Source organism: Sus scrofa, chromosome 11, assembly GCF_054392235.1.
Source record: "Sus scrofa isolate SSC_HxYL_T2T_F1_AM1 chromosome 11, Sscrofa_HxYL_maternal_Yorkshire_Landrace_v2.0, whole genome shotgun sequence".
NCBI classification, from domain to species: domain Eukaryota; kingdom Metazoa; phylum Chordata; class Mammalia; order Artiodactyla; family Suidae; genus Sus; species Sus scrofa.
Window position 1 is genome coordinate 82,311,897 of NC_139393.1, and position 23,700 is coordinate 82,335,596.

At 40.7% G+C, this 23,700-nt stretch overlaps 1 protein-coding gene across 4 annotated transcripts in view; it reads right to left on the reverse strand.

Moving 5' to 3' along the window:
- The window catches only part of NALF1 (NALCN channel auxiliary factor 1), a 603,416-nt gene that overhangs the window by 341,946 nt on the left and 237,770 nt on the right, over positions 1–23,700 (reverse strand). The window contains exon 2 of one of the 4 annotated variants that reach the window (XM_084982281.1): positions 5,928–6,103. The exons of the other annotated variants lie outside the window; for them this stretch is intronic. Coding sequence (XP_084838407.1) covers positions 6,071–6,103 — 33 coding nt within the window. The 3' untranslated portion in view covers positions 5,928–6,070. Of the gene's footprint in view, positions 1–5,927; positions 6,104–23,700 lie in introns of those variants that run through there. 4 annotated transcript variants of the gene reach the window in all.

Consider the following 23,700-nt stretch of genomic DNA (forward strand, 5'->3'; position numbering starts at 1 on the left):
TACAGACACAGCCGCCCCATGCCCAGCTCTAAGTCCTGGCAACTACTAATCTGTTCTCCAGCTCTATGATCATGGTAGCTCAGCAAAGCTACATCCATGGAGTCATGCAGTAGGATGATTTGGACCGGCGGGCTTTCATCACATAATTTCCTTGAGGTAGGTTCATCTAAGCTGTGTGTATGGGTACTTCGTTCATTTTTATTGCTGAGTAGCATCTCATGCGCGGCTATGGACATACAATGGGGTATTTAACCATCCACCCACTGAAGTCCATTTGAGTAGCTTCCAGGTTGGGGTTACTGCAAATAAAAGTTATGAACATTCATGTACAGGCTCTCCATTAGCTGGGACGAGTGCCTCAGACTGCAGTGATCGGGTCCTTCGGTACGTCTGGCTTTAGTTTCGAAAGGAAGCCATCGAACCACTTTCAGAAAGGTGTCATTCTATACACCCGCCATCAATGTGCAAGTGACCATCTCCCACACACTTACCAGCATGGTACGCTATTGCCCTTAACTACCTGGGTCATTCTGACAGGTGGACAGCCATGTCTTTTGTAGCCTTAATGGGCATTTCCCTAAAGGATAATGATGTTGAACGTTTTTTCATGTGTTTATTCAGTGGAAATGTCTGTGCATGTATTTCGCACATTTTCTAAGAGGAATTTTTCTTTAACGTTAAGTTAAAGTTCTGTATATATTCTCTCTCTCTTTTTTGGCTGCATTCATTGTGCCACCAGGCCAGGGATGCAACTGGCAATGCCACAGAGACGAGCCAGATCATTAACCCTCTGTGCCACAGTGGGAATTCCTATATACTCTTGATAGAAGCTCATTGTTAAATATGCAATTTTTGAATAATTTCTCCTAGCCTGTAACTTTATTTTTATCTTTAGTAAAGTCTTTTGCAGAACAAAAGCTTCTTTTAAAGATTTATTTATTTTATTTTTTCTTTCTAATGGCCACACCTGTGGCATATGGCAGTTCCCAGGCTAGGGGTTGAGTCAGAGCTGCAGCTGAAGCCTACGCCACAACCACGGCAATTCCAGATTTGAACCACATCTGCGAGCTATGCCACAGCTTGAGGCAACACTGGATTGTTAACCCACTGAACAAGGCCAGGGACTGAACCCGCATCCTTGTGGACACTATGTAGGGTTCTCAACACGCTGAGTCACAATGGGAACTCCAAAAATTTATTTTGATGAAATTCTCCTCTAATGCATCATGCTTGTGATGTCCAATTCAAGAAATCCTTCCTACCTCGGGGTCCTAAAGATTTTCTCCCATGTTCTTTACTAAGAGTTTTATAGTTTTCTCTTTGAAGTTTACATTTGTAATCTATTTTAAATTAAGATATAAAGTTGAGGTCAGGTTCATCTTTTTCGTTTATGGATATCCAATACTTCTAGGGTCACTTATTGAAAATGCTATGCCTCCTCCATTTACCTGCTTTTTCTTTTTCTTGAAAAAAATCAGTTTGAGCATATTTATAGGGAGCCACTTCTGGATTCTCTATTCTGGTCGTTAAGCTATGTATCTATCTCTCCCATAGCACCACACTGTCTTGATTATGGGAGCTATAAAGGAAGCCTCAAAATCAGGAAGAGGACACAGACTGCTTTACAACTACTGAGCCAGCCCATTGTACCTGGAATACACCCCGCTTCGTCTGTGTTTATTTTAAAAGCAAAGAAAGTATATCACCAGCTACATAGGATGTTTTTTAAAACTGTAAGCCGATAGACTTCACAGAAGAAATCCTGAATTACTTCAATGTTAAGTAACAGAGACTTCCAGTAAAATCAAAATTTACTTCATATTTTAATATACATTTAAAGTGAATAAAAACAACTAAATACTTTGGACTAAATTTCTGTAGGAATTTAAGAAAATAATTACAAGCACTTCACTGGTATCTTAAAAAGAAAAACACAGATAATTGTATAATTCTTAAATGAGATTTGTACATTTTAGCTCCTATGAGTTACTATGGCAATGCAACCTTAAAATTATAGTTGTAATAGATGGGAAAAATTATGTGACAGAAAAATACTTTTGCAAACAGCAATGTGTGGGATGAAAAAATAAACATTGCCTTTCTTCTATCCACAGTGTTTCAAATCATTGATTTATAGGAACAGTATTGTGAAACTTGTATTTGGCATATTACAACTAATTCTCAATGCTTTTAATGCATCTTAACATTCCAACTCTCAATATAAATAGCATTTTAGGTTTATCCTAAAATTGTATGCGAAAACTACAGTTCACTAAGATGATAATTTATAGACAATGGAACTGGCATATCTTGCACACTTTGAAATGATTCTACTAAAATTATATTTTGTGGAAACAATTTCCATGAATCTCTTTCATTTCTGAATATCTTTTTCTTTTCTTTTCTTTTTTTCTTTTTTTGCTTTTTAGGGCTGCACCTGTGGCATATGGGAAGTTCCCAGGCTAGGGGTCGAATTGGAGCTGTAGCTATTGGTCTATGCCACAGCCACAGCAATGCCAGATCCAAGCCATATCTGTGACCTACACCACAGCTCACAGCAATGTCAGATCCTTAACCCACTGAGCAAGGCCAGGGATTGAACCTGCATCCTCGAGGATACTAGTCGGATTTGTTTCTGCCGAGCCATGAAGGGAACTCCCCATTTCTGATTATCTTGTGAGAAAGTAATGACTCCTTTTTGTCTGGTTTATTTTTTCAGAGACCTTTGAACAGTGAACAGTTTTGGAACACAGAGAGAGTGTCCATCCACAGAGCAAAGGGCAAGCATGCCTACTGCCTATTATAAAAGATGTAGTCTCCCTAAGCTCAAGGTCCTTCTTATATAATACAACCCACAGGATGGGCAGGTGTCACCTAGTCTTCTCTGTGTTGTCCTTTGGGAATTGAGGCTTAGAAACTGGTACAAAACTGATGATAATTGGGCTACTGCTATTCTGCAATAAATTTTCATTGTTCTGACTCTAAATTCTCATGATGTCTACCAGCATCCACGAAATTGTATCAGCCTAGCTTGATAGCCTGTAAGCAGGGTAAAATATTAGGCCCTTCTTAGTTCTTGACAGATTTGTGTTTTCCTTCGCCCTGCTTTAAGTAAACTATTTAGCAAATAAACTTCTCATATGGAAGACAGATGACATTTTTTAGTCCCTAGAAAAAGAAAATTTACAAAATGGCAATATGTATCTGAGAACCAAATTAATCATTCATTTTTATTTTTAATTTATCTTCTTAAAACGTAATTTACACTAGAAAATTTTTCTTCTACAACATATGTGAAACTGTGTCACTTCCTTCATCAAACATGCCTGTGATTTCCCCATTCCATTCACAGAAAAGTCCAAAGTGCTTTCCATAGCCTACAAGACCCTTCAGAATCTGGTCTCCTGTTACTTCTCCGAAATCATTATGAACCATGCACCCCAATGCTCACTCTCAGCCACAATGGCTTTACAGTTCTTCAAGCACACAGGACTCACTTCCTCTAGAATGCCTCCTCATATTTCTGCCCATGCCTCTAGTGTAGCCCGAGACTTGACCATCACAGCAAGAAATAGCCCACAGACTATTACTGAAACAAAAATGGTATTAATTATTACACGATAGTAGTAGACCAAAGAGTTTTTACCATCTTCCCAACATGGTTCTGCTCCTCCATAACTAGTTTTTCTTACTTTGTGCATTTTTGTGTAGATTTCTCCAGTACCAGGACCTAAATCTGGCTTTCCTTATAACTCTTATCTTGCCAGGATATAGGGTATTAGAAATAACTGATCTGGATAATCAGAACAACCACAGTACTTGGCACATAGTTGGTGTGTGAGGTAGGGACCTTCTGTCCCCAGTACACCTCTCCTTTTTTTTTGTCAATATCCTCCTAAAAGACTACAGGTCCTAGTCAATGCTGCATTCAGGTGGAGAAATGTGCTTATGATCTGGTTCATGACGTGTCAACAGAATTTGTAGGTAACCTTCAGGAATGCTACTAAGAGAGCGGTTAGCCAGTCTTCCATCCTTCCTATTGCTTGAAATATGGACATGACGCCTTGAGTTTCCACATCAACGAGATGACTTTGAGGACAGAAGTTACTTGGTTGCATGGCAAATCACAAAGATAGAAGACTTTGATATAAAAGTATCCCTGATAAAGTAGTTCCAAATGCCTGCCTCTGAACTTCAATTACAAGAAAGAGAAACACATGTCTGTCCTAAGCCATGATATTTTGGAGTTTCTGTTTTCTGTATCTAAACATGATCCTAAATGACAGTGCTCAAAGAGATCTGATCAAATAGACCAATGTAATTGGCAAACCAATTCCTTTCCATAGCCCCATCATTCTCTGTTCCCTCCCTACACAATTTTTCTTGTCACTTATCACCTGACTAGTGTCTGCTTGTCTGTTGTTTGTTTCTTCCCTCCTCATCCTAACTAGAGTATAAACTCCGCAAGAACAGAGTCTCTTGACAACAGGCCAATTTCTAGCACCAACAAAAACAAGCAATCAATAAATATTTGTTGAATATGTGAGGGAATAATTCAGTGACTGAATTTTTACAACTGGATTTTGTGTTACATATTTATACATTAGGATCACTTACTGGTGATCAAGCTTTGCTTTTCCTTTTTTTTTTTTTTTTCAATTTTTATTACAGTTGATTTACAATGTTCTGTCAACTTCCGATGCACAGAAGAGTGACCCAGCTTTTTCATGTAAAGTGAAGCTCCTGGATAAAACTTAGTGACCTGTTACAAGCAGATCAAAGTCTCACAATGTAAAAGGCTCTATGGCCCTATTATTCTGCAGGCCTGTGGTTGATTCCACAGCTTGAAACTCCTAAAGGACATTCTGGTTCTTCAATCTGCATATCAATGAGCAGCCCTTCTTTAGCAAAGATGTTATCTTTGAACTAGGAATGGGACCTTGCACTCCAAGCAGAAAAGAGGGCTGGAAATGCAAGTCAGAGCCATCCCAGGCAAAGACAGAAAAGTCCTTGACAACTCAGGGATGTAAGGTGACCAACAGTTATTCTTACACTTGAAGTGTCTTTTGTTTAAACCTTATGAATACTTCCTCAGCTAATAACATTCCTGCATGGACGCCACCACACTTTTCCTGAGACTTAGAAAGGGGATCTAACCCTTTTTGCAACATTAGGAAGAAGGGAAAATTTGAGATCAACGTGCACAAGGCCCACTGTGAAACTCTATTTTCCACTAACAATAGAAAAGTACTTGGATAGGAGTTCTCATGGTGGCGCAGTGGTTAACGAATCCGACTAGGAACCATGAGGTTATGGGTTCGATGCCTGGCCTCGCTTAGTGGGTTAAGGATCCAGCATTGCCATGAGCTGTGGTGTAGGTCGCAGACACGGCTCAGATCCGGCGTTGCTGTGGCTCTGGCATAGGCTGGCAGCTACAGCTCCAATTAGGCCCCTAGCCTGGAAACCTCCAAATGCCGTGGGCGAGGCCCTAGAAAAGACCAAAAAATAAAAATAAAAATACTTGGATATATAATGTAAAATTATTTAATGTAGAATGGAGCCATAGGACTTTGGTGAATATTTCAGATTAAAAGAAAATGAGTAGAGTCCAGTGGAAAAAATAAACTCAAAGGTCTTCTACTCGAGGGACTTCAAGGCCATCTGGTGGACTGCATTCATTTTGCACTGCAGAAGACAGAGGTGCAGAGAGATGGAGTGAGTCGCCCGAAGGTCATCAGGTCCTGGAGGAAAAGCAGGACCAGCGCCCAGGCCAGGGTGGTCTTGCTCTCAGGAGGTCCGCGCTGCCCTGTAAGCTCAGCAGGAGGCCCGGATCCTCCTGCACGTCCTCAAAATATTAAGGCCAACTGCACAGTGAGATGCGACGAGCCTGGCCGATGATGCTGAAGATGGTAAGCAGTGATTTATATTTCTTGATAGAAATGATTTCCTGTTGTCACCCACACTGTCATTTTTTTTTTTTCATGAATACGGCCTATTTCTTCCACTCCCCTTTGCACGCCTCAGCATTCCTTCTCTCTCTTTCCTCTGGTTAAAGATGGACAGCTGACTGTCACTTTCTGCCATCTGACTGGTTGTGAAGGATCTGTGAAAGTGTCAGATTTTTCAGTGTTACCAAAATTGTAGCATTTAGGCGATTATTTTTTTCCATCTTAAGAAAAGCCTTGTACTTTGAATTACAGTTTGAGACTGACATTGTACACAGTCTGGGTATAAAACAAAGTTCATGAAGATATGTTTGGGAAGAAGGGTGTGTGTCTGTGTGTGTGTGCGCCTGCGTGTGCAGGTTTAATGCATTTAGTGTCTGGCTTCTGATCAAAAGCCTGGGCATAAATAAAACAGTGACAAGATCAGACTGATTAACTTCTCTGTCCTACTTGAATCAAGAAATGAGAGTGCAATCTACCATCTTCAACATTTCATTTAATGATGAAAGAGACTCTCTCCAACAGGTCTTATCACGGTAGATAATGATTCAGCTCTTGTTAGACCATGTTTAAATGCACCAAAAAGTTCTATTTCAGAGAATAACCCTGAATTAGTAATTTGTACATATTCACTGAGATCTTTCCTTTCTGGATCTAAAATTCCTAGTAGCGAAACAATAATTACCCCAAAGGAAAGAACATTTTTCTTTCTCTATTCTCCTGAGAATTCTTTCCTCAGACTGAGTCTACAGGCTTCTATGTGTCAGAAATGCTAAGGGATGAGGGCTGGAAAATGAAGATGAATAAATTACGTTGCCCACTCAACAAGGAGTTCGTAGCCTAGTGCGGGAGCCTGATGTGACCAGATAAGCACTGCACAGCACACAGTGGCGGAGGAGGACGTGCCGCAGTGAGACAACGTGCAAGAGTCATCTCTATAGATGGGGCGGGGGGGGAGCCATGTAGGGAAGGTTCTGTGATCTGGATCTCACAGAACCGAGTGGAGTAAGCCAGGCAGAGAATGAGAAAGACCACTGGACAAAGAGAGGGCAATCTACCCGACGGTGGGGAGGCATGAAATGGTATGCGGCACGTAAAAAATGACAAGGAATTTGGAAGGACAGAGGTATAGAAAACGCATATTCCTGGTCTTGACTGGGGATTGACTTCGCAATGTTCATATCTGTTGAAATTCTCTGTGTTCTCATGAGAGGCAGGATACAGCCACCAGCCCCTCCTGACTGGAGCTGCGTAAACGAGAGGAGAGGCCAAGCTTTCGTAACAAAAAAGTGCCCACCATTCAGATAATACAAAAGTCCGTTTCTGTCTCATGTAAGAGGCTGGAAGTGGGCAAACCGGGCTGGCCAGTCCCACGGCCACACCTCGCTGTAAGGGGACTGGGTGTATATTCTCGCGGGGCAAGTGCAGACTCAGAAAGAAAGGGGAAAGGGATTTAGATGGAAAAGCAGGCCTTTGCACGACTCCATTTTATTAAGGTCACAACGCTTCCAAGCTTGGGAATCTGTGATCTGGGAAACTACATTCATATTGATTTTGCAAAGTCAAAGTTGCTCTGCACTCCACTCACTGGCTCTGTGATACAATTTATTTAGACCTTCTTGCCTCTATTGTGGAAATCTCCTTATTAGGTGAATAGGTAGATTTGCTTTTTTGTCACATTTTGTCCCCCTCGAATTTTCTGTGGCCTCTGATGTTGTGAAAACAGAATACCATGTTCTAGAAACTCTCCCACCCCGATCCCAGGAGCTCCTCAAATGCTGTACTGGCCCAAATCTCTTCGAGATCGGCTCCTACCTCTCTGCGTCCCATCTGGCTCCTCCTGCCCTCCGAGCCTCGCATTTGGCTTTGGTCACTGCCCATTTTATTAGAAGACACTTGTCTTGTCTTTAGTGTTACCCCTTTTCCGTCATCTAGCCTCACTTCAGATACTTTATCTTTAGAAACATAACCTCAGCCTAAAACTCTGAGCCTCTGCATCAGGAATCAAAAAACATCTCCTGTGGATCCCCCAAGACCTAAAACTCCAGCGGTGCCGCACTGGGTTGATTTCTCGCCTCCCCCAAGTCTCGTCGCCTCCCTTTCCTCACGGTGTCCACTCTGCCGTCACTGCGACTGAAAATCTGAGTCAGTGACTCCCTCCAACTATATGCTCTCTTTCTCCAACTGTTTTACAAATTCCATCATCTTTTCAAATACGTCCTAAACCAATTGACATGTGTCTTCTCCTCAGGGTGTTTCTACCTTTGCCGAGACCTATGCCTCGTCATGTGCCAGTCTCCGGGTGTCTTTGACATCGGTCAGGCCTCCGTTAGTTAAATTTACTATTTTCAGACGAGTCTCTTGAATTCCCACCACTCTTCCACCCTCTCCGTCTAACATTCTAATAGAGGAATTTTTCATCCTTGCCTGTAAGCGTTTGTCCAGGGGATGGAGCCAGATGTGCAGACATTCAGCTATAAACGGTCTGCTAGTAGCCTTACTTTTGTCTCAGCTGCCTTTTATTCCATCAAGCAGGCTGTTGTGTTTGTACGCATTTAGGCCTCTTGTCAAAAACTGGCTCCGTCTTGGATTTTCCCGTTCTCCCCTCTTCCACATCTAATCCGTTAGCGAGTCCTGCTATTTCTACTGCACGCCCCAACTACTACCGCTTCGATCCAAGCCGTCTTTATACTTTGTCTAAATGGCTACAATAACCTACCACTTGGCTCGCCATGCTGGGACCCCTACAGTCCCATCACACTTCTATTTCAGTGTTGATTGTCCTAGTAAACGTTCACTCAGTGTTATTTTCTTTAAGAAGACCATGCTCCAGTTTGTCGTCCCTTCTGCTCCCTAATACTTTTGCTTGGCTCCTACCCAGAGCTTCTGCGGCTGTTACCCTTCTGGCCTGGAAGCTGGGCCTGCAGCCTGTGGCAGTGGCTCCTTTCCGTCACTCCTGTCTCAGCTGCAAGGGCACCTCTGCCCAGAGGTCTGCTCAGATGACCCCTCAACAGTAGCCCTTCCCTTCCCAGGGTCTCTGCATCACACGATCTCTTTCATTTTCTTCATAATTCTGTTCACTCTCTCAAATTTTATTATATTACTATTATTAATTTGCTTTTTAGGGCTGCACCTGTGGCATATGGAAGTTCCCAGGCTAGGGGTTGAACTGGAGCTGCAGCTTCTGGCCTACGCCACAGCCACAGCAATGCCAGATCCAAGCCATGTCTGTGACCTACACCACAGCTCACGGCAACACCAGATCCCGGGCCACTGAGCGAGGCCAGGGATCAAACCCACGTCCTCATGGACACTAGGTGGGTTGTTTTCACTTTGCCACAAAGGGAACTCCTCTCGAACTGTACTATTATTCAGTTTTATGTGCCTTCCCTTAAGAATGTGTTCATGACAGAAGGACTTATTCTTGCCCATTGCAGAAGGACTTATTCTTGCCCATTGCTCTCTGTCTTGGGTCTGGAACTGGATCTGGTGCAGAGAAGGCAATCAATCAATATTTGCCTAATAAATAAAACTATAAGCAAATACTCCTTCTGAGTTTGGAGGAAGAAGCTGAAAAATCTGAGGGACTGTGTTTAATGCCCAGATTTTCTCCTTTTTCTGAAATTATAACTAAATGTTTTAACAGGAGGAAAGGGAGCCAGATGTGACCAGGGAGGACTAGTGGCTTGTTGGTGATTCAGGAATCAAAGAAAAAGCAGCTGAGGAACAAAGGGAAAGAGAGGCACTGAAACAATAGAAGAAAAACTGTCCTTCACTGTGCCCGTCTGAACAGGAGCCAAGAGAGGCATTCAGTGAGCTGGAGACGAGAGAAAAATGGTCAGAACACGGTAAACCCAGATAAGAGCTAAGTAAAAGGCTCTGGCAGTGAAAACCAAGACTTGGAAATGATTTTTTTCAAGAAAAATAGAGTTAGTTCTGTTTTGTTTGCATTGTTTGTTCCTTGGAGGCATTTCGATTAGGCTACGGCAAGCTAACCACTGATTCAGGACAGCATTTGTAAAAGGCTGGGCAACTGCTGTGTTATTGCTTCTTCTTCGTAGTACTTGAATGCGAACATGTGATATTTTTTATGTAAAAAAAGTAACCGTATTAGGGGCCAAAAAAGGGGAGCAGAATCAACAGAGCAAACTGCTATACCAAAACTTGGGTTTGATTCAACCCTCTTGAGTTTCCAACTTGGCCCTTATCTAAATTATTACATATGCCTCCAAAGTTCAATATAGAGTCTATTTTATCTAAAGGCAAAGCAATCACAGGTTATCAAGGAGCCTTCAAAACCAACAGTCCTGCAAGTTTAACTAAAAGCACATAAAGCCTTGCACAGTGCAAGAAAACTGTGACATGAGAGCGGTAACTGAACTACGAACAAACTAAACAGATCGTTCTAGTTCTGGGTGGAGCAAAGTTTTCATAAGACAAAATGAAAACGCACTGCAACTAATGTCTAGATAATAGAGGGAACTTTGCAAGCAAGTGCCTGAGTCCTGCTGAGTCTTCACAAGCAAATCGCACTACCACTCCCACACCAGTTCTGACCCCTAGCCACACACATCAAACGGCTTCCTACTTTCTGCGCCTCTGTCCTCACCCACCATCACCACATTCACAATAATGGTAAAACTGTTCTTGTTCCCAATGATTCTGTCCCAGGGCCATCATTCCCGCACCAGATCCCACTGGGTACTTACTGCTCACATGACTAATCTGCTGCAGAATTATAGGCTTTCTTCTAGCAACTTTTGATCTCATTCCACACTGTCACTAACGTGTCCTACGCCAAGGTTACTTGGCACAAAACCCTGGGCCTGGTATAAATCATCTGTATTACACACAGAATCTTAAACACATGATGGGAAAGATAATTCCGTTGATCAGATATTGTCTATAAATTAACAGGATGACATGAACATCTAAGAAAGAAATTTCTTTTCAGTCATTCAGGACCTACTGTGAATAAGCACTAAGAAAGAAACCATGGATACAAGCCTGGAGGAGACATGGCTTCTTCTCCGTGGATATGTTAAGACTAATGCGAAAACACCCACATTCTGCAGAGACTAAAAAACATGAGAGTAATGATGGAAATACAAACGTTACCGGAGAGCTGATGAAGAAGTTCCTCTGAATTTTCGGAGAAGCGGGAAAGGTTTCACAGACAAGCAATAATTGAACCTGGTCTCGAAGCCTGAAAACATGATCAGCCAAAAGGAGGACCCTTGCCAAGCCATTTTGGACCAAGAGAAAATGAAGTGGTGTCGACGGCCCAACATGAAGTTTAAGTTGGAATCTGAAGCAGGTTATTGGGTCAGAATTTACAGAAGATTCTTTCAGCTTTAAGCTACAGTTATAAGTTATTTCTTTTCTTCAATTTTCATTTAGGGAAAGACGAAGTTAAAACTAAACTTAAAATTTGAAGTTACATAGATGTAATATTTCCTTTCAGTGTAAGCAAGTGTATGTACCCCAAACATGGAAAAATTCATATTGAAGAGCAAAGAATTCTATGAACAATACTTGAATGATGATTTTCTTCCCTAAAAAGGAAAAATGAGTTTACGCACAATCCAGACAGATTCAGATTTTTCCTCTGTCATCTCCACGTAGCCTGAAATGTGTCTCTGCTTGACATTTACACATCATTTTCTCACTTGGGTTTTGCTCTTAAGAAATCCGAAGGCTTTCTGATTCCTGATTCCTCGTATGTCATTTTCCCTCCCTCTCTGATGGGGGAGTTTAGAATCTTCCTTTCATCATTAATGGTCTGAAATTGCCCAGCGATACGTCCAGGGTTGGGGCCATTTTCATCACTTCCTGGAACATTTCGTGAACTGTTTCATTGTGACTTCCTCCCTCTTCTCAGCCTCTTTTTTCTGAGTCATCCAGTCTTTCAATACAGAAGAAACTAAAGATTCTAAATCTGACAGATAAAATAGTTATACTTATACTATTAGATTTACAGAATATAAATTTATAAAAGTAATGTATACATTTTTGCAAGAATCACTTTTGTGATACACATTTTAATCTTTAGGATTTATACATATATTTTACCAGATGAATATTCTTCAAATATATATTAGCACTTTTTATATTATCAAATAAGTAACACCTGTGCCATGATATTTTAATTCAGATCAATTATAAATTAAGTATAACTTTGTGAAATTTACATGATTTCCGTTTCCATAAAATATTTTCTATTAGCTGCGTGGCCAGTGATAAAATACAACAAAAGTGATCCAATGAAATGATCATTTTACAATGGCCAATGTGATTTTAACTCTAGTTTTAAAACCAGTACCTTTGGGGGCAAATTGTTTCAGCCTTCAGTTAAAAATGCACAGGTCAGCACGTGTGGCTTTTGACATCATCTCACCCAAAGAGACTCGGGGTTCCTAATCTGGCATTAACGATGAGCATTTTAGGAAGCACTCAAACTTCCAGAGACCGAGTATCTGCATCTTACGGGGCTTCGAATCCCTGGTTTTCCTCACTTTTCAAGGCAGTGTGTGTCTAAGAGTTACTGTCCACCGGGATGCCCTGAAACCTTTCCTCCACCTCCTTGCTACTGTGGCTTGGCCTTGCCTCTGGGTGTTTCTCTCCTCCCTCATTATCGCCTCCTCTGACTTCCAGTGAAGAAGAGAGGCTTCAGAAAGACTCCGTCTTAACAGAGTGCATAGCAGGGGGGCCTACGGACCATAGAGGACACAGGGTCCATTCTGAAAGGTCCTGGTACCTGCATCTACGGAACTTATGGTTGTAATTTAGCCCCTCCCCCCAAAAAAATTCTTTGGAGGTGTGGAGAACCTATGGGTTCTCCAGCAAGCAACTCCCCCTTTCCTGTTTCTAGAAGGAGTGCATGTATTTTCTTGAATGAATGACACCCAGGGTCAGGGAGCCAGCAAGCAGACCCAAGATTAGTATGTACACATCCATAAGAAAACTAGACATGCACCAGAGTTCGTTTAGAGATTTAATAAGAACTGTGCTTTGAAACGCCAGAGAGTCTAAAGCTGGCTCTTATAAGTAAGGTACTTACAAAGTAGAATCACTGAGACTATTTTAATGCATGGCTGTTTGAGGAAATGAGCTATTTTTCTTCAAATCTGAAATCTGAAGAGCACATTCTTTATGCATTCACTTATCAGTTCTCACCTGCAGTTTAACATCATAAATTAAACCTCAAAGAAGCAGTGATCAGTATGTCAAATAAGAACAGCCGTTAGAAGCAGCTTTTAAATGATCGCTTCCTGAGAGAGTGTCAAGTATCAAAATGGCTCTCATTCTTCATCACCTCGGTAAATAACATTAAACCAAATAGAAATATTAGGGGAACTGCCACATGCTTTTAGTTTGTTTTCACGTTTCGCTTGTGATAAATGGAGAGGCTCCTTTCCGACAGCAGGCAGGTCTCGCCATCATTTCCAGAGCTGCTCGGGTGGAACGTCTGTCTCTGCATCCTGCATCCTTCCACCTGACACCTGGAGGCTGGGTGCTTCTCCCATTCCCCAGATTTGGTGCCATTTCCTTCCAGTACATTCCATTATTGATATTAGTATTCTTCCTATTAAATGCCTATTAGCTACTCTACAGGGCTGCCTTCCTTAAATAATTAAAAATAATTTATCCTCACAGTCGCCTTGGGAGTGATTTTTTTTTTCTTTCATTTTGCAGATGATTATCAGGGGCTCAGGAAGGTAAAGTTATTGACTATGGACGCAGAATGTGATAAAATTGCAATTCAGGCTTATTCTGATTTCAGAGTCTTGACTTTCATATTATATTAGACAGCAGTCTCCTTTCAAAATAGATTCTTAATAATTAGTTGTTTAAACAAATCAAAGAATCCCTTCCATTCCTTCACCTGAAAATCAATACAAATACATTTGGGAAATTACTAAACCAAACCTTTAGCCAACGGGACAAGCAATGCCGGCTGGCACGGCAAAGGTGGGCAAACAGGACACGTTAGATAAGGCAAAAGCACTTACACAGGGAAGAAAAATGTGACTAGTCTTGCAAAAAATGTGAAGTTTCACCTCTTAGCTAAGGTTGATAATTCTGTTTTAGGAGCAAACAAATCATTGTGAGTTTTCTGAAGATTTCACCAAGGCAAAGAATAAGACTTCTGTGTCTTCCTTTTCTTAACGAAAAAAAAATAAAGGATTGGACGAGATTCCACAGACGATGTTTTCGCTCAGCATCTATTCCTTCCGGCAAAGCCTTCTGTGTAGTTGCTCCACTAAGGGAAATCACCAATCGTTTATCATCACCTACTTCCTGCTTGCAGGGCCTCCCAACCCAGCTGACAGCCTCCACCATCTGTTCTCAGATCATCGTCGGGGACAATAAATACCTCGGAACAACAAAGCAACGCTCTTTCTGTTTATTTTTTTCTGCCAATACCACATACCAACCTCATAAACACACTGTATGCTCTGTCATTAATTTAATCACTCATTTCACAAAATCCTTTCTGTTGGGGGAAAATATCAATTCTCTGAAATCTCAAAGTATGTATTTAATTACTTTTGACCATATGTTTAGCCCTGCAACATTTGCATACGACAGAGATAGGATTCTAAGACAGCTGAAGTGAAAACTTGGGCTCTGGAGGAAGGCCTGTCGCCTCAGCAGGTGACAAAACGTAGTTGAGCAATGGCATTCACTTTACACTTGCTGAGGGCAGAAGGCCCTGTGTGAAGGACCGGAAGGAGGGACAAGGAAGGACATTCCAGGCATCCGGTGAAGTGGTCCTGGGGCAAGCACTGCAGGGAAGAGCTGGCTTGAATTTGCAGACAAAGTGGGGCTACCCTCCTACCTGCTTCTCAGAGTGGCTATTAAGAGAGTAAGGTGCTGACAGATGAGTCTTCACATTCTTTACCGACGAGTATATCCTAGTGGTCCCGGTGGTGAAAGACACAGCAGGTGGAGTTGGAATCTCATAGGGGCCTTCAACTTCCTGTGGCTCCAAACACTGAATGCAATCTCTCCAACGTGCTTGCAGAATGCTGGTGGGTTTTGGGTACATTTCCAGTGTTTTTTTTTTTGGGGGGGGGGTTATTTAAATAAATACTTGAACTTATCTAGTTATGAGACGTTGGTAATTTAACTTATATTTTAAGAATACTGCTTCCAGAAAGCAATACTGAGAGATCATGCCCTTATCCAGAGTACTCCTAAATAGATTTTTGCCCGAAAAGAGTTTATAAAATGCATTAGCACAAACAGCATTGATCAATGTAAGGAATACTGTCCAAGGCCTACGACACCACTGAAATGCTGTCATTCTTACATTCTACTCTTCTCAACATTTTGCCCTGGTTGCCTTTAGGTTCTAAAATTTATGTACAGAAAAGGGAAATGAAGGAGAAATAAATAGAAAGAACTAAGGTATCATGATCGAAGGAAAAACATGGTGCTTCTTACCTTGGCCATAATTCATCATTTATGCCACGATACTTGTAGAAAGCCATGAATTAATGGTAGAATGGATAAATCTCATAAACCCCTTCACTTGAAAAAAAGAAGTCTTACACATGTGGTTTGTTTTCGGACCTACGTTCATGAGTGTCCTTTTCTTGCTCCGGGATCCGAAGGGAGCACTACTTAGAACTACCTCAGGGCATTTCGCACATCTGGATATCTGGAGCTTCAGGGAGTTCCCGTGGTTCCCCAATGGCCCTGAGCTTCCAGAGGAAGGAGTGTGAGGGAGATGCGGACATTCCACAGGCATGAGAAAGGTTTCTAGGTACCAAGTGCAAGGATCGAGGTGCTTTTCTCAGCCATGTGCGGATGCTTTAGCAGCAAAGGTCTCAAAGACCATGCCCTGTAAAAATCCATAATCAATTTCTTAGGAAGATCAGTTTACAATTTACAAAGTATACATACTTCTGAGCTATAGCTCTCAGGCTAATTCTTCCCTTTTTGAATTCCCTGTTTCTCTGCGGATAAAATAAGATTTCCAATATAAAGGCCGCTTTGAGATGGTAATTGTTGCCAAGGGCTCCATTCAATCCATTGCACCTGGGCTGGGGGAGGGAGGCGTGCAGGGAAAGGAGAGAGGAACAGTGGCTAAAAAGCAGGCAGTTTCATAAATGGATCTGAAGAAGGTGATGCATTTGCATCTGATGTGAGGACTGCCATTTTATGGGACTGCCAAGGTGATAAAAGTGAATAAAACAGCAGTCTAGGTTCAGAACTCTTCACGACTGTGCCTGGGGGTGAACAGGGCCCAGTGTGGGGCTCCTACTCAACCCTTAAGGGATAACTTTTATCCCTATTGACTGTTGTTTCTATTTTTACTTTGAATTGGTCCCGGGGTGAGTGGACTAGACACTGTGTGTAGATTTCTGTCACCTGCGAGACGATAGCTCACACACTATCTTTAGGGCCTGCACAATGAGATGTGTTGAGTACATGAATGAATGAATGGCTTCTACAGATGTGTCTCTTGCTGTACCAGGAGACTTTATTGCCAGAGACTTACTTAAGCCACCACAGTCCACTCATCATGGGCTATTCCCATGGTGCCCACATAAAGTGCGTGTGGCATAAACATCCTCTGGCCTCTTCTCACAGCGACAGCATCCAAGAGCTGACAAAGGCGAGTGTCCAGGGTAGGCCACTATCGACATACACACACACTTTAGCTGAGAAGTAAGGTCCAAAGCGCCTTAAGGGAAATGAGGTCATCAAATGAATGAAAAGCGCACATCCCTTTGGCAATTTTGAGTCTCTGGCTAGATGCAAGGTGACACAGGATGACACGGATGTGTCACAGGGTCTAGAAAGAGTGAGCTGGAGAACATGGCCATGACAGCCGGGGAGGTCTGAGGCCATAAGGAAAGTGTCACAGGACCGGACCAAGGGAGCACACCTGGAAAAAGAAGGGTCCAAAACGGGCAGGAAAAGGGTCCCAAGGACAGACGGTCTGTGACGCAAGGGGATGAGAGCGCGGAGGATCCGAGAAAAACGTTGCCCGTTCCAGGAAGGCTGTTTAGGTATTTATGAATCTGTTATTTGTGAGTGGAAGAAGGAAAAAAACATAAGCGAATTTTCCTTGAACAATTTCTGGTAAGTAGTCTTAAGATTTTTAATTTCTACATCTGCATAATTTTGGCTGTTGCATAAAAATAAATGCCCTTTTGCTTCTTTTTTTTGAATGGGGTGTACTTGGCACCATGTCCATGGCATTCTGCATGTGTATAAAGCTGAATCAATCATATTTTCCAGGAGTAATGAAAAAAGAGAGAGAGAGCCAAATCTTTAAATGCACTGAGAGCATGTGAACTTCCATAAATGGCAAATATCACAACGATGTCATTTAAAGAGACAGATTAAACATTTAAAATGCTGAAATGATCAACTTAATCAAAGGCTAAGGCACATTTTTGCCTAAAATAACTTAATTACAATCCATTTTAACTGGAAATTTGCCTAAAATTTTCAGGAGAGAAAATAGCACACAGGTTATTGACAAGATATTTCCGACCATGATTTTTATTTTTCTTCATGGTTTTTCTAATTTTTTGGTGGTTGTGTATACAGTGAATTCTTAAGAAAATCAAATGTCAATTTGCGAATTATTCGAATTGTTTATATTGAGTCTTCTTTCTGGCTTGTAAAATTTCTATGACTACTGGCTCACTAGGAGTGGTTAGAAAAATTGAGATGAAGTTGAATTTACATGTACTATTTTCATTACCATTAAAATTGTGCTTATGTTTCAAGGTTACAAGAGAAGCCAAAACCAAATTCCAACTGTCTGAACTTTGATAGCTTTTTACTAAATAGAAACTAAAATACTTCCTACTAAAATAAATTTGTTTAGAGAAATAATTCCTGAAACATTTTTTTATTTTACAAGCTCATTGAATCAAATGTCTTATTTAGTTAAGTTTATGCTTTTTAATTTTTATTTTATGATTTTGTTTTGATATTCAAGTAGTTAGGAATGGCTCTTAACGATAAACGGTCTCTCCAAGGTTTTTTTTCTTTTTTTTCCTCCAAGGTAGAAAATAACTGGTATTTCCCCCAAACATTAAATTAATGTTATTACAGTACATTTGCTATTGCACAGTTTTCATAACATTTAATATAAATTTCTCTGAATTCTGTGTAATTAGGCTGCAATTGTGAAATGAAACATTAAAGTATGATATTTCCAAAACACAACAATTCATATATAATTAGATACTGATTAAGGAAGTAGATTATCTGGTAAACCAGTTTCTTCTTTGATTGCCTGATTTTTGGAAATTCCCAAGGCAGTGATTATACGCTGTGATTGGGCTTTCAATATTTGCTGAAACTTGTAACATCAAGCAGGATGACCAAACAGATCACATATCTCGGCTGGCTGGATCCCTGAGATCTCAGAATACTTTTACTGCTTCTATTGGTTAGCAGGCTACTATTTCTTACCTTCTCCTTGAGCGGAATTAAACTTCCTTCCTATTCCTGTTCTCTGTTGGCAAATATACCAGAGATCACATCAGGATTATAATTATAATAGTTGCAAATACTATTTTGGCAAATATTCTTACATTGAAAGATACCAATCAATCCTCAGATAGTTAGGAGATGTTTAAACTTATTTGTCATGTAAAGTTAAATGATTTCAAAAATTTTAAATGAATAGTAACAATTCCACAAAATTTGCAACAGTCAACATCTGGCTTGTAAGGTGGGAATTTTATTTGTATGATTTCCTGTTCTGAGAAATAGAAGTGAGTTCTTTAACCTTTTGATTTCCAAAATATTTCAGAGTTGTTTGGGAAAAAACAGTGTAATGTATGACATTCAGGGTAATTATTGTATTGTGTGGCATTTTATTGCTTTAAATACCATGTACTGAGTAAATCTGTTCATCGGGTGAAAGAAAATAAAGTTGCTTGAATTGCAGACGATTAACGATGTAATGAATAAATCATCTTCACTTCTGTTAACAATAAAAACAAAAAAAGGCTTTTTGATTCACAACCGAACATTCTGTATATTTGGTAACATCAAGAAAGATTTTGAACAAAGAGAAAAATGTTATTTAAAAAGGTGGAGTCCTTCTCAGAGGTTAGGAACGAGCCTCAACCATCCCCAACTCCTGTCTTTAACCAGTTACACACGCATCACTGTGAATTTCTGTCTTTTTGTAGCAGTAGCTGGCATCACGTTTAATTGGCATGTGCGGTAAGAGCTTAGGCTGTACCTGCCTTGCCAGGGCGGGTACTTAAATGAGCCCCGTACGTCCTTCCTGTGCAGTTTTGAGAAGTCCCCAGCCCTATCTCAGCTGCCACCTTCCACGGCCCCCTTCTGAAATACGCCTTTACCTTAGAGACACCTGGGCACTGATAAGGTTATGCTTAGAACTGAAGAGGAAAAGAAAGCCACCACGTGGGTTTAAGATGGAAATGACCGAGGTGGAGAATGGACCGAAATATCCCACAGACCTCTCCCCCCCGCCACGGCTTGAGCAAATGGACTGACATGCGTAATAATTCTCATTGACTGACCAAGTTTAATATCTACTCGGCAACATAACAGGCTTACAGCAATCAGCATTGTTTCAGACTTCCTCAGACTGATGAAAATATCTGAAAACACCTCGGAATCTACCTTTCAGATGAGTGACAGCATGCAAATGTAAAATCTGATTAGAGCATTTTTACTTATTATATCACACATCCAATTAAATGCCAGATGCAACATAAGAAGTAATTCATATTCATTTTATTTTTAACTTTTATTACAAGGGTGACTTTGCTTCCAAATGAGTGAAGTATAACTGGATTTGGATTTGTTTGATTTTATCTCTTTTCCCACTAGTTTAATGGAAAGAAGAAAGCCATTTTTTTCTTCTTTTCTTCAACCTTTTGGCATTTTAGAATTGTAGATACCCCTTGCTTCATTCTGAGAGAAACCAAGTACAAAAAAATATTCTTGACTAACTCTTGCTATCTTTTTAAAAGGAAGTAGTTCAATTTAAATAAATTAAAATATTTGATAAAATAGCTTCTAAGAATTAAACTTCGTATGAGCATTTTTCTCCAACAGTAAACCCATCTGAAGAATGACTGTTATTTCTAACACTTCTGAGGATGGATGGAGATTCGATAGCCCTCGGGACACTCAGCACAGACAGCCACAACACTTGCCCTGGACTTTCAAGTATTTACCTAAGCAAATAGAAACATTTCCCTTTCTAGATTGCTTTCTTATTCTTTCTTTCTTCTTTTCTTGCAAATCGCATTTCTTTTTGGCAGAAAAAGTGAATATCTCTGTGTACCTCTGTGTGTGTGTGTGTGTGTGTGTGTGTGTGTGTGTGTGTTGGAAAAACTAATAAACGAGACCAGCCATCTGAGGTTCCGAGGTCACATCTAAGATCAGAGGGTGCACCTCACGCACAGCACGGCCGTCAGAGACTCAGCCTCTGTCCTCCTTGAACTTTCTCTCCTTGGCGGCACTGAAGGGTGAGTCAGTCTTGACTCCTTTCCCACCTCCCTTCGAGGCCCACTCACTTGCTTATCCCCCAGTGTTTGCACCAGCCACAGCTTCCGCCCCACCCTAACTCCCACACACCCTCTTCATCTCTCACCGCATCTCAGCAGGCTCCAGATCTGGGTTCTGCACTGTCGGACAGCACGACGGCACCAAAGTGCCAGGTCTTACCACGCCGATTCTCCTCTCAACAGTCTATCCCCTGTTTTATCGCTTGGGAAGTTAGATAGTCAATAAACATTTGATGAGTTAATTCATGAAAACTGAAGAAATGAATTATTTGCGTGAGCTGGAATAGTGAACTTTGTCGTCAGTCGCTTTGTGACATTAACAATACCAATTTCTTTTCCTCACCTTCCCCTCCTCCTCTTTCTTTTTTCCTTCTCTCTCTCTCTCTGTGTGTGTGTGTGTGTGTGTGTGTGTGTGTGTATTTTCTGCTAGACTGATCAGTTTGGCACATATCAAAGCATTGTATATTACTGCTTTAAAAATAATTCTAGGAGTTCCTTTCATGACTCAGAGGTTAATGAACCTGACTAGGAACCATGAGGATGCGGGTTTGATCCCTGGCCTCACTCAGTGGGTTAAGGATCCGGCATTGCCGTGAGCTGTGGTGTAGGTCACAATGCAGCTTGGATCCAGCGTTGCTGTGGCTGTGGCCTGGACCTGCAGCTGTAGCTCCGATTTTACCCCTAGCCTGGGAACTTCCATAAGCCGTGAGTGCAGTCCTAAAAAGCAAAAAAAAAGTAATAATAATAATAATAATAATAATTCTAAAACTGTTTCTGCCATTTAGAATTTAACTTATGACAGCAGGAAGTGACAAAAAAAAAAACAGTGAGCTTAAATTTAACTATAACAATTATCCCTATAAATTAAAAAATAAAACTAAATTAATATTATTGTGTTTTTCCCTTCAAAGGATGTGTTGAAATAGTGCTTTTCCAATGACAGTTCAGGTAAGAGTTAGAAAATCTGGGCACACACACAAAAATACACGCTGAAATCTCCACACACTATCAGGCAAATAGTTCATTATCTTTCAAAATTATGTCATTTCAAATGTTAGATGTTACAGAAACTAGTTATTCTGTTACCATTTTAACACTCTCTCTCTCTCCCTCTCCCCCTCCCCCCCCCCCTCTCCCTCTCTCCCTCTCTCCCTCTCCCTCTCTCCCTCTCTCCCTCTCTCTCTCTCTCCCCCTCTCTCTCTCTCTCTCCCTTTTTAAAACCCAAACTGGAACTTAGTAGTTTTTAAACTGGCTCATTGTTCATAACCAGGGAAAATGTTATCCTTTTAACTGGACTGCATCGAATCTAGGACATAATGAGAACGCAATGTGGCCCAAAGAAAAATTACTCTTGCACAGAAAATTCTAAACAATGAGAACACATTCAAGAGATTTCTTCTCTTTTGTCTGCAAACTAGTGTATTAAAATTGTTGGAAAGGAGGTTTTTCATGTTTTCAATTGACTGCACAAAAACCAGCCATGATACAGATCTCTGAGGGACGTTTCCCTCTTACTGTCTAGATTTCGAAGCTTTCCATGACCCATTTTCGTTGACTCCAATTCATAAGCATCCCAAATAGCTGGTACTAAATAACTTTAGTACCATGGCCAAATTTATTTTATATAATAAAGAGCAGATCTATTTCTAATGCAAGTTTTCTAATTGCCATGTTTTCCAGATAATCACTATTTAGGAAGATAAATGAAAAACTGATCTACACGTCCAGTCTGGGACAGCTGGTACATGCGTACTCGTGATTATGAATGATGTTTGAGAAAGAACTCAGAACAACTCCAAATAACTGAAAAATCAAGGCTTAAAGAACTAGACATTTTATTTTTCCACTTTATGGTTTTTACTTTTTCCATTATAGTTGATTTACAGTGTTCTGTCAATTTCTACTGTACAGCAAAGTGACCCATTCTCACATTATCCTCCATCAGGCTCCATCACAAGTGACTAGATATAGTTCCCCTCTGCTATACAGCAGCATCTCATTGCTTATCCACTCCAAATATAATAGTTTTCACCTATTAACCCCAGACTCCCAGTCCATCCCACTCCCTTCCCCTCCCCCTTGCCAACCACACATCTGTTCTCCAAGTCCAATAGTTTCTTTTCTGTGGAAAGGTTCATTTGTGCCATATATTAGCATCCAGATATAAGTGATATATGGTATTTGTCTTTCTCTTTCTGACTTACTTCACTCAGTCTGAGAGTCTCTAGTTCCATCCATGTTGCTGCAAATGGCATTATTTTGGTCTTTTTTAAGGCTGAGTAGTATTCCGTTGTGTATATATACCACATCTTCCTAATCCATTCATCTGTCAATGGACATTTGGGTTGTTTCCATGCCTTGGCTATTGTGAATAGTGCTGCCATGAACATGTAGGGGTGCACGGGTCTTTTTTAAGGAAAGTTTTATCTGGATATATGCCCAAGAGTGGGATTCCTGGGTCATATGGTAGTTCTATGCATAGATTTCTAAGGTACCTCCATACTGTTCTTCATAGTGATTGTACCAGCTTACATTCCGACTAACAGTGCAGGAGAGTTCCCTTTTATCTGCACCTCTTCCAGCATTTGTTATTTGTAGGCTTATTAATGATGGCCATTCTGACTGGCGTGAGGTGGCACCTGATGGTAATTTTGATTTGGATTTTTCTAATAATCAGTGATGTTGAGCATTTTTCCATGTGTTTGTTGGCCATCTGTATATCTTCTTTGGAGAAATGTCTATTCAGGTCTTTTGCCCATTTTTGAATTGGGTTGTTCTTTTTTTGTTGTTTTTGAGTTGTATAAGTTGTATATTTTAGAGATCAAGCCCTTGTCAGTTGCATTGTTTGAAACTATTTTCTCCCATTCTGTAGGTTGTCTTTTTCTTTTTTTTTATGGTTTCCTTTGCTGTGCAAAAGCTTGTCAGTTTGATTATGTCCCACTGGTTTATTTTTGCTTTTATTTCTGTTGCCTTGGGAGAATGATCTAAGAAAACATTTGTACAGGTGATGTCAGAGAATATTTTGCCTGTGTTCTCTTAGACCTATTTTAATACAAAGAATAGGAAGGTCTCACACACAGGCAGTCTTGTGATCTGCCTGCCACCGTTTTCTGAAGTTCTCCCCTTACTGGCACACTGCATCATCTGTCTTTTCTGCTTAATTTTCTGGCTATGCCGGGACTTTAATTTAGATACCTGGCCACTAGCTACTTGGATAATAAACAAAG